General features: G+C 41.2%; 2 protein-coding genes across 7 annotated transcripts; one reads left to right on the forward strand and one right to left on the reverse strand.

Annotated features, from left to right (window-relative positions):
• Positions 184-2,236, forward strand: LOC110436926. The gene is made up of 3 exons (XM_021464646.1): positions 184-556; positions 1,413-1,658; positions 1,747-2,236. The coding sequence occupies exons 2-3, from the start codon at positions 1,533-1,535 to the stop codon at positions 1,999-2,001; spliced, it is 381 nt and encodes a 126-aa protein (XP_021320321.1). The 5' UTR covers positions 184-556; positions 1,413-1,532; the 3' UTR covers positions 2,002-2,236.
• Positions 3,297-7,324, reverse strand: LOC8067980. 6 transcript variants are annotated; one of them, XR_002455204.1, is made up of 7 exons: positions 6,551-7,323; positions 6,069-6,371; positions 5,316-5,918; positions 4,264-4,993; positions 3,862-4,169; positions 3,695-3,755; positions 3,297-3,585 (listed from the first exon to the last, which is right to left on the reverse strand). XR_002455204.1 is itself a non-coding variant. In XM_021465308.1 (7 exons), exons 1-6 carry the CDS (start codon positions 6,632-6,634, stop codon positions 3,706-3,708), a joined length of 1,878 nt encoding a protein of 625 aa, XP_021320983.1. In that variant the 5' UTR covers positions 6,635-7,324; the 3' UTR covers positions 3,297-3,585; positions 3,695-3,705. The 6 variants fall into 6 exon arrangements, 5 of the variants coding, with proteins under 5 accessions (XP_021320983.1, XP_021320981.1, XP_021320982.1 ...); XM_021465308.1 differs by having other exon boundaries at positions 4,062-4,169; positions 6,551-7,324; XM_021465306.1 differs by having other exon boundaries at positions 3,695-4,169; positions 6,551-7,324.

The following is a 10,958-nucleotide window of genomic DNA, read 5'->3' on the forward strand; positions in this document are numbered from 1 at the left end:
GAATGGTGTTATAGGCAGGAGTGGTATCATAGACAGGGTCTGGGCACAAAAATAAACCTGTGATAGATCATGAGTTTTTTAGTGGATAGATTTTATATTCATGGGCATGGGTTTCAGCCAATGTTTTAAAGTCGTCGCCTAGGCGACGACTAGGCGTCTAAGCGAGGAGAGTTTATAGGCGTCTGGCTTTCGCCTTGCCATCATAGGCGTCCGCCTTTAGCGTTAGGTGTCTAGGGCGACGCCAAGGAGGCTGTGGCGGTCGCCTCGCACGCAGGGAAACCGACACGGAAAGAAATTTCTCCCGCCCGGCACGGCATTCACCTTCCGCGCGGGAAAGAATGTGTGCGCGGTTTGGAAATTGCTTGCTAGAAGGAAATCACGCACGGGCGCGAAGGGGGATCGGGAGAGAAACAGATAAGAAGGCTAGGGGAGGAGAGACCGAGAGAGGAAGTCCACCGCACCTGCAGGCTGGAGCTTCTTCTTTGCGCGCTCACGCATCCCGCAAAGTACCCAGCTCGTCGATTGCAGCGCTCGTTCGTCAATTCCTTCGGGTGAGGTATGTGTGGTGCCCAACAATTTGTTCACTGATTTCCGTGGGGGAGAGGGATTGGGGAGACTCGATGGTCCCCTGCTCTTCACGGTGCCTAGCTCTCACTTGCTTCCTGTAGATCTTTTCTCTCCCTCTTCATATGTATTTTCTCTCCCTTTTCATGTCCTCTCTACTCTCTAAGGCTGAAGTTTGCCAATGTGGGCTGCTGCTATGGTTTTACCTGCGGGCTTCTCTAATTCATAGATGTAGAGTGGAGTTGACTGCTCTGGTTCTTACCACTTAATGTTGTGCACCAGCAGCCTAATAGAATCACTTATTATTACATGCTAAGAATTGACAACATTAATGTCTAATTTGCTTCTGAAATTTGTTAACTTAAATATTAATATGTTTATACTAGGCGAGCGCCTAGTTCGCCTAGGTGGCTGGAAAGGGGTCACTCGTGTGCCTCACCACGCCTTACCACCTTTAAAACATTGGTTTCAGCTAGCGAAACCCAGCGGATTTGTACCTGTTACCATACTTAAGAGTGCATCTTTTTTTAGTGGTACATGGCAAAGACACCTTTTGATTGTTTACTTCCAAAATTTTTTACAAAATAGGAATAGTAGCATTTTCGTTTGTATTTGATAAATATTGTCCAATCATTGACTAACTAGGCTCAAAAGTTTCGTCTCACAAATTATAGGTAAACTGTGTAATTAGTTATTATTTTTATCTATATTTAATTATTCATACATGTGCCGCAAGATTCGATGTGACGGCAAATCTGAAACTTTTGCAAATTTTTTTTGGAACTAAACAACGCCGTGGATCTCATCCTGTCAAAAAATTTCGTCTTTCTTCTTCCTCTGTCGACAAGCCCTTGATCGCCGACGCCCCTCTGCCCTCCAAACCCGTCATGTCCCGTCGATCGAGCTCGTAGACGCGCAAGCGCCCGCGGCTGTCAGATAGGATAGGCGAGTACCCACTCGGGAAACATATGGGGCTCCCCCTCATCATGTGCGACGAGTGTGGGCTACAGAGGGTGCTGGAGCTCGTGGCCCACACAGATGAGAATGGCAACAAGGGACGTGTCTTCTTCAAGTGCCCCAGAAACATGCAAGGGGTAAGCTACCTCTTTTGTTTCGATTTGTTCTAGATCTGTTAGGGTTTGGGCTCGATTTGTCGGATTTGATGTGTTTCCATGTGTTTAGGTTTCAGGAAAATGTGGTTTCTTTGAGTGGCAGCGAGATTACCTAGCCCTGTTGGTGGACACGGGAAAGATTGTGATGAATCTAGGACAAGTTGAAACAGTAGATGTGGAAGCTGATTCAAGGGCGGCAGTAGTGGTTCGTGAGCACAAGAACCCAATGGAGGTGAAGCTGGATGCTTTGGTTGGTGCAGTGAAGACTTTGAGCTTGGTCATGGGTACTGGTGTAGTGGTTGGAGCTATGTATGCGCTGAAGTAGTGCTTTCTGGGATCCCTTCTATTTGTGTTAGTGGAACTAGTTGTTTGTTATTAGTTGAACTAGATGTATCTTAGTTGAACTTAGTTTAACCTGTGTTTCAGTGTTTGTTGGACCAAGCTAGGCATGTATGTCTAAAATGTTGAATCGTTAATGGAATGTTGTTCTTGTTATTTGCACTACTTGTACATGACATCCTAAAATCCTCACACTGCAAATGAGATGAAAGGTACATGCCACAACCATAGTAAGCAATTCCTGTAAATTCAGAGATGCCCAGCCATATGTTTAAAAGCTGTCCAAAAGATTGGCCTCTTGCTTACAATCAATTACAATGCCCATTCATCATCAATAGTAGGAAATAGTTACCATGATACAAAAAAGTGAGTATTTTCATCTCCTAATTTGACCCAATTCACAGAAATTCTTTGCTTCCAATAAAGCTCTTTTGGCTTCCAGGAGATCAGAGAGACCTATGACCTACCCTGAGAGCAGATTCAAGTCCGGACAGGGCTCTTTGATCTTCAAGCCCATCAGGAGAACCCAATTACAATTGTATGAGTTTACTCAGATTATACAACCTTTTGGTCCATACTGCTGAATCCTCTCTCTAGATCTGCTAGCTACTGAATTTTGTTGTTTTAATTGCATCATTGTAAGCCTTTCAAAGACAACTAGCACAGACAAGTAGCTAGCAGTTGCAAGTTTTCACCAAAATGTGATTAAGTCTGGCTGATATGATCATAAAACTAAATAGCTACTAGAGCAGGGATAACTCCATTCAACCTCCTAGAGCAAACAGCTTCCATGAGCAATCGATCAATATATAATCAAGATAGCATAGAGAAAATGTTGCGCTTACCTTTCATTATTACTCTCAGGCTAGCCACACAATTTCAAGCAAACAGTTTTTTTAGCTGATAACGTTCAGCCAGTGCCAAAGTTTGCCACATAGGTTATTGCAACATCTTCACATAGCTTAGTAAGTTGCATTTACACCAGTATATGATCAGATTGCACAAATGTAGCAGGACATATATATGTGTGTGTATATATATATAGACACACACTCTGTATTTTATAAGTCCTGGGCGTTGAATCTAAATGAGTGCACCGAGAGCGCCGCCAGTCCGGCGATTGAACAAGATTGACATATTTAACGAGAGCCTAGCGCCTTTTCTTATCAGCTTCTCTATTGGAGAATAAATAAATCAGCCGCATAAATTGGTTTGTCCCTCGTTAATGTCGTATCATCTTCCCCGAATCCCCGCCCCCCACTTCCGCCATGAGATCCCTAGTAACCATGAAATGTGTCGCCAATCATCCATTCCATGGCCAAATTTATAACATAGAGATAATATTTTTTTAACATAAACAACCAAGGGCTAATTCTGGCCGTAGTTTTGACCAACAGTACACACATAATTAAGTTCATACTTATATTGGGTCACAACAGTTGCAAATAAAGTTCTATTCCATAGAAATCATGAAAACCATTCCCCAACAGTTGGCCACCACCAGTTGTCTTTCCTCCTTTTGTTTTCTTCACTTTAATTTGCTTGGCAGTTCATCTTGTAGCTTGGCAGGCTGCACAACACATCAGGCACCACAAATAATAAGGTCCTGTGGAACACGACAAGGCATCCACATTTCGTGAAGAAATGAAGGATTGAACCACCATATATATCTAGATTACCTTCTAGCTGGTTAAGTGGAAATCTTCCTCCTCTTCGATAGATTAAACAACATATCGGCTACTGCATCACGCAATGCATTCATGTCAAAATCTGCCTCCTCTTCGACACCCACATAATGTTCAGATGTACATGGCCACTTTGGAGCAAAGTTTTTATGATGTTCTACCTTGGCAAAGTGTTTATCCTCAAGATCATTCTCTCGAATGAAATTATGAAGTGCACATAATGCTAAAACTATTGCAATCTGCTTTTCAACCGAATAACATGGCAGCCAATGCAAAATCCTCCACTTCTTCCACGCTCCAAAGGCCCGCTCGATGCAACATCTAATGGAAGCATGTGCAGTATTAAATATCTCTTTTTTACCTTTTTGCATTGGGACTTCAGAGTCCTCGCATGGGTAATTTACACCCCTGTATGGTGCAAGATAACCCTTACGGTTAAGGTACCCCGAGTCAACTGCATAAAACTTCCCTACAAATTAGGAATTTTTTATCAGATATAAGACTTGGTACATATAAGTGCAAAGAATGAACACGTCAAATTATCTAGATTTTATCGAACTGACCTTCAGGTGGATGTGGAAAGCAGTTACCATATTTTTGTAAAGTTTCTGTGAACACTTTAAAATCATTTGCCCATCCAGGCCATCTAGCAACAAGTAAAGTAAACCTCATGTCAAAGTCACAACAAACCATCACATTTTGAGTGGGACGTCCACATCTCCCCGTATATTTTGCGGCATCTGCAGCTGGCACCGTAACTGGTATATGTGTCCCATCGATAGCTCCAATGCAATTATTGAAGGCTGGATAAAACCAAGCGCCTTCCATTTTTGGGTGCACCCTTGAAAATTTAGGATCTTTTGGATTAATGACTGTCAGACTGTTCAATGCAGCCAAAACCATGTCAAATGTGGAACTGACTGTCTGCAGTGATCTCACAAAACGGTCTTCCACCTGTCTATGAGACTGCGGTGCACCAACCATCCATAGAAACATCCCTAAAGCCTCTAGGGCTGACACATCTGTTGACTTCAACTCATACCACTCCTCCAGCAAGTCATGAAGCTTCAGAAACACAGCTGGTCTCATTCGGAACATGTTATAGCAGGCGTACTCATGCTGAAGTCTGTTTTGTACCCACTCTAGTCTAGTGTTTATGGGTATCCTCCTTATAACTCTGCGATACAAAGGCTCATATTGGCACATACCAGCCAATAGTGCCATACAAAGATGTTCGTTATTTGACCTCTGGTCAGCCAACATGATGTCAGCCACATTTGATGGATTTTCAGCCTGTTGAAGAACAAGTTATCATGGTCAACAACATAAATTAAATAGGATCACATCAAAATAAGATCACATACATAGGATCACATAACCAACATCACTTAAGGAGGTTTGCATCACCAACATAAATTAAGGATCACAGCAGGCATAAATTAACTGGGATCACATCAAAAGGAGCATCAATTAACTACGATCACATGAACAACATAAATTAAGTAGGTTCCCATCAAAAACACAGATGTGTTCGAAAACATCAAAAACATACAAAGGTTCACATAAATTAAATAAACTAACATCACAAACAGCAACCGATAAACTAGCCTTGCACCTCATTGATATCACAATCCAGATTATTCTGTATGCAATATCTCTTCAACCAAAGAAGACGAGCTTTAGGTGTAGGGATGTTAAGGAAGAACTCCCGGAGTGCAGCATCTTTAAATGCCATACTAGCACCATAATACTCCACGCTTTTAGGTGCAGCCCCACATTGTACAGCCAACTCTTGACAACACTTCACAGATTTCGCCACTTTTTCTGCCTCTCTCTCCATGGGTGTGGCTGTTTTATTGCGAGTAGCTTCAACAATGGCTTCCACAATGCGATCAGCCTGCTTATTGTTAGACTCAAGAATGCGATTAGCTTGCTTAATATTAACCTCAATATTTTTGTCAATGGACTTCATAGTGGTTGAATTTTTAGCATTCCAACTATCGAAGCATGACTTAACATATGTCATTGGGCTCTTGGACTTCTTACTAGGACTTGAAAATAGGGTACTACTACTAGTACCCGTTGCGCTCTTGCAGCCATTGGAACTCATGGGGCTGTCCTCAATATGGGCATCTTCCTCTTCATGGTACATTTGCTCCACTAGAGCTTCTCCAGCGACACGGGATGTGGATCCATCCACATCCTCACCTCCAAACAACTGAAACAACAGACCATAATACGGTTGAAATCGATGCCCCCATGTATTCACTGTCAATTTTTCAGCTTGTAAGCAACAAAAAAAAAATAAAGTTAGACATATCAACCGGGCAAACAGTGTAGGAAACATTAATAATCTACTTTAGTGTACCTGCCAGAATTCATCATGGGCAACAATTTCCTGTGGACCACCGCCTAAACCAGTCTGTGAATTGCATATGTTGCGGAAATTTTGGAATTGTCTTTTTAGGTTTTTAACCTTCTTTTCCAGTTGACCCCTATCGTGCACCAGGCCAGTAGCACGGTAAAACCCCCGTGCAATTTTATCCCAGCCTCTGCATGTCATAGTTTTGGTTTTGCTAACATATTGCCCTGCTTTCATTTGGTCAACATACAACTGACAAAGAACCTTAACATTTTCTGCATTGCGCCATTTTGTGCGATGACACTCCATCTAGTAAAGTGGGCAAAGTTAATTCTATGCAAGTAATTATTCAATGGAATTGCCTAAATATTTTTAAAAAAGGTTAGCATGCTAATTAACAATAGCACACATTATCAAACATACTTTACATCCCTTCAGTCAAAAACATGCTAACAATCTAACAGTTTTGAGACTGAAATTATGCTTACCGAGTAGAATGCAACGTCGTCATTGTCATCGTCATCTTTTTCTGCATGCAAATTGTCATCAATATTTGCAGGGCCGCTGCCCATCCACCCTTCTTTGCGTCCTTCTTGGTGACCTCCAAGGCCGCCTGCTGGAAAAACTTCACCGGATCTTCCACCAACAGTTGGGGGTCGGGCGCCCCCTACTCCACAGACCCTTTCTCCGTCCACGATGCGAAGGGGAGGAAGTGATCTACCTGCAACGAAGTTAGCGCTCTCCGCCTGGCCGGGCCAGAGCGCCTAGGGGCAGACCGCCGCCTGGGGGCAGACCGCCAAGGCCCGGGCGAGGCCGCCTGGGGCTTGACCGCCATCCAGTGACGTAAGGCATCCATCTGGGAGTTGGGATCCAGTCGTGCCAAGTCCAGAATCACAGCTCCAAGCCCACTTGCTTGTGCTTGTTGTTGTACTTGTTGTGGTAGATTTGATGGGAGCAGGGATAGGAATGTACCGAAGATGGATGGGAGATCCAGCTGCGAGGACGCCGCGGGGATGGTGGAGACGCAGTTTCTTGATGATCCACCATTGCCCTGCATCTACACATCGGGGGGCATGCTGGTGGGTTGTGGGTACCAATTCTGGGGAAAGCAGCGGGAGCTCTTGTCTCCGTTGTATGCCATAGTCCCTAGCTAAAAGCCTACTGCTAGCTACTACCGCCGAGTGGGTGGAGTGGAGGTATGGGGCAGTGCCACGGGACAGCGGTGGAGCTGGACGGCGGCGCAGCTAGGTCGGGAGGAACGAAGCTATAAGGCCCTGTTTAGTTCCCCACTAAAAAATTTTTCATCCATCCCATCGAATCTTTGGACACATGCATGGAACATTAAACGTAGATAAAAAAATAAACTAATTACACAGTTTAGTTAAGAATCACGAGACGAATCTTTTAAGCCTAGTTACTCCATGATTAGCCTTAAGTGCTACAGTAACCCACATATGCTAATGACAGATTAATTATGCTTAATAAATTTGTCTTGCAGTTTCCTAACGAGCTATGTAATTTGTTTTTTTATTAGTTTCTAAACCCCTCCCGACATCCTTCCGACACATCCGATGTGACATCCAAAAAATTTTCATCCCCAATCTAAACAGGCCCTAAGCAGAGTAGGTACGGATGTGTGCTGGTCGAGCAAGCTAGAGTGTTCTGGAACGATGCATGGTGGATAAGGAGGAGTGAAGGACACGGTGGTCGATAAGGAGTGAATTCAGACTGCTGAGCTTTCGCTACTTACGTAAAAGATATCTCATCACATCAAATCGTACGACATACGTATAAATGACTCTATTTGATACAGGTCATACAACTTCATAAACTGGTGTGAGCTGTTTTTTCTGTCAAGTACTTATTTCTAAAATAGCTTCATGGATAAAACTATTTTTCTTCTCCTCTCACAAAAACATGAGTTGAGATGAAACTGAAAAAAAAATAGTTTATTGCAGCTCTCTCTCTTATTTCTCTCAAATCTATACAAGAAGTTACCAAACACTTTATCCAAAATAGCTCAGCTACATCTAGAAAGTTGTTTATGAAGCTATTTTCTAGAAAAACAACTTTATTAGTGAAGTTGAGTTGTGTCAAACAAGGTCTAAATATAGATAAAAAATAACTTATTGCACAGTTTACTTATTATAAATCATGAGATGAATCTTTTAAGCCTTGTTAGTACTCCATGATTGAACATTGTTTGTCAAATACAAACAAAAGTGCTACAGTGTCAAACTCTAAAAAGATTTTGGATCTAAACATGCCTTTAGTTCCCAAAAATTTTCAAGCATTTTCGGTACATCAAATATATATATATATATATTAGTGTGGATTTTCTAAAACGGTTGGTAACTATCCACTGGGTGTGGTAGCTACCATCCAAGCTACTAGATTATTGACACGTGTATTGACCTTTGAATCGGATGACATATACTCAATCATTAAAACGGTAAACTAGTACCACAACATCTATGAGCGCAGGTTTCTCTGCTCCTTTTTTTGGAAAAGTACATACTACACATAGGTCTAGCTTCATTCACCGATCGCCCACCATAGTGGGGATTTTTTATTTATTTGCCATCTTAAGTGTGTGAGTCATGTGTGTCAATAACATGTGGGACCATATGAGTCACTGATATGTCATATGTGGGAATGGGAAATCTGTAAGAACCCACCTATAACGATGGCACGTGGTGGCAAATAACTAAAAAACCCCGCGAGGGGAGGTGCATGTATGCAGGGACCAGTGCTCCTAGATGGATTGGATGGCATTTGCATGCGTCTAAGTTCAAAATGTTTCAATAATTAAGTTTTAAATCTTAATATCTATTTAACGATTCATCCGATTTGTAATTTTTTCCAGCATAACGTTTCTTATGATTTTATCTACAAAACAAGATCTCACATGATCATGTTTTTTGAAATGTTGAAATTTCAAAAAAATCATACATAAATTTTAAAGTTGATTGGTTGTTTGGTTTGTATTTTTTGTTGGACAAATCAAAATGAATCACCGTGACAAAAATTTGACCTACAAATCATATACACTTATAAAGTTAAACCCCACTGGATGAATTCTCTCTTCATGCAAGGTGTCCACATCATTCTCCACTAAGTGACCCACTAAATGTTCTATCTCTTCATGCAAGTTGTCCACATCATTCCCCACTAAGTCCATGTCATCCCATATTAATTACAAAAAATGACCATGTCATCTATATCATGTGAAATACTTTAAATCTTTAATCTATTAACATACAAGTCATGTGCATACACTATTTATTTCATCACCAATTCCTTTACAATATAATCAAATATTAGTTTTTCTTCTATTAGCTTAGCAATTTTTTACTAGATCTAATACAATAAAATACATGTCAGTCAAATTCATATATATGTATACATAATATACATCGTTCCTCCCACTAAATGTTCTATCTCTTCATGCAAGGTGTCGACATCATTCCCCACTAAGTCCATGTCATCCCATATTAATTACAAAAAATGACCATGTCATCTATATCATGTGAAATACTTTAAATCTTTAATCTATTAACATACAAGTCATGTGCACACACTATTTATTTCATCACCAATTCCTTTATAATATAATCAAATATTAGTTTTTCTTCTATTAACTTAGCAATTTTTTACTAGACCTAATACAATAGAATACATGTTAGTCAAATTCATATATATGTATACATAATATATTGAATACTACATAGTAGTGCTATGTATATAATGATTTATTTTTAAGAAAATCCCGCAGCAACGCATGGAGAATTCACCTAGTGATATTTGGTTTTCGACGGAGCCAAAAGATGGCTACAAAATCTATATAGCAGTAAAAAAATGTTTAGATGATAACAAAACTACTAATTTGATGAGTATGAATGGCAAGTGAAAAAAGAAAGAGTGACATGGGAAAATATACATGCAGGCTTGATGAACAGTATGATGAAAAGAAGGTACATCAGCTCATGCATGCAACTTTTACTAAATTTGGTACACGTGGTCCACTGTGGGTATTTACCGACGTGGTGGTAGTTACCATATATATATATATATATATATATATATATGGTAATTGCACAATTTATCTATAATCTACGAGACGAATCCGTTGAGCCTAGTAGTCGACGGTTGGTGTCGACGAAAGCTAGTCGGCAGTCTACCCTAGGGTATACCCACGATAGTAGTTTATCGGTAAACGGTGCGCAAGCTACGAACTCGATGGTGATGCAAGACACAGACAACGTTTTTATCCAGGTTCGGCCGTCGTGTGGGCGTAATACCTACGTCCTGCGTCTGATTGTATTGGATTGTGTTGAGGGAATAATGTGTCCTAGGGGGGTCCCTTCCCTCTCCTTATATAGTCCAGAGGATAGGGTTACAGATCTGGAAACTAATCCTAGTAGGTTACGATTGCCATAGATAACATGATATCACTTCCTATTCTAACCGACTAGAATCCGGCTTGATCTGCACGTCCTGTTTCCTTGCGCGAAACTCCGAGCAGTTGGATCAAGCCTCGAACTGTCCTCGTGACGAGCCAAGCCTCCTGGCCCAAGTCTAGCCGTAAGGGTATAGGGGTTTATACCCCCACAGCTAGTCTCCGAACACCATGTATTATGATATAACACACCATCCTGAGCTTCTTCAATCAGTGAGGCTTGACGTCTTCAACAAGCAGGAAAATCTCTCAAACAATTGCAACGGTATTTTGACCAACTCAAAAGACAGTTGATCAACATTGACATCGAAGAAGCAAGTTGTTCGAAGAATGCATGGTGCTCTAAATTAAAAAAGATTTCTTTCCTGATGAAGTGTGCCCACTTTACTTTTCTGAAAAGTATAGACCTCAAAAATGCAAGCATATTCACCGCAACG

Source organism: Sorghum bicolor, chromosome 7, assembly GCF_000003195.3.
Source record: "Sorghum bicolor cultivar BTx623 chromosome 7, Sorghum_bicolor_NCBIv3, whole genome shotgun sequence".
Taxonomy (NCBI): domain Eukaryota; kingdom Viridiplantae; phylum Streptophyta; class Magnoliopsida; order Poales; family Poaceae; genus Sorghum; species Sorghum bicolor.

Excerpts from the sequence above, each read along its gene's own strand:
- LOC110436926 (XM_021464646.1), top strand. The coding sequence starts at position 1,533 with ATGGGGCTCCCCCTCATCATGTGCGACGAGTGTGGGCTACAGAGGGTG. Across the intron at positions 1,659-1,746 it reads GCCCCAGAAACATGCAAGGG|GTTTCAGGAAAATGTGGTTT; the intron begins GTAAGCTACCTC and ends CCATGTGTTTAG.
- LOC8067980 (XM_021465306.1), bottom strand. The coding sequence starts at position 6,634 with ATGGGCAGCGGCCCTGCAAATATTGATGACAATTTGCATGCAGAAAAA. Across the intron at positions 6,372-6,550 it reads ACGACGTTGCATTCTACTCG|ATGGAGTGTCATCGCACAAA; the intron begins GTAAGCATAATT and ends CCACTTTACTAG. Across the intron at positions 4,994-5,315 it reads TGGATTGTGATATCAATGAG|GCTGAAAATCCATCAAATGT; the intron begins GTGCAAGGCTAG and ends GTTCTTCAACAG.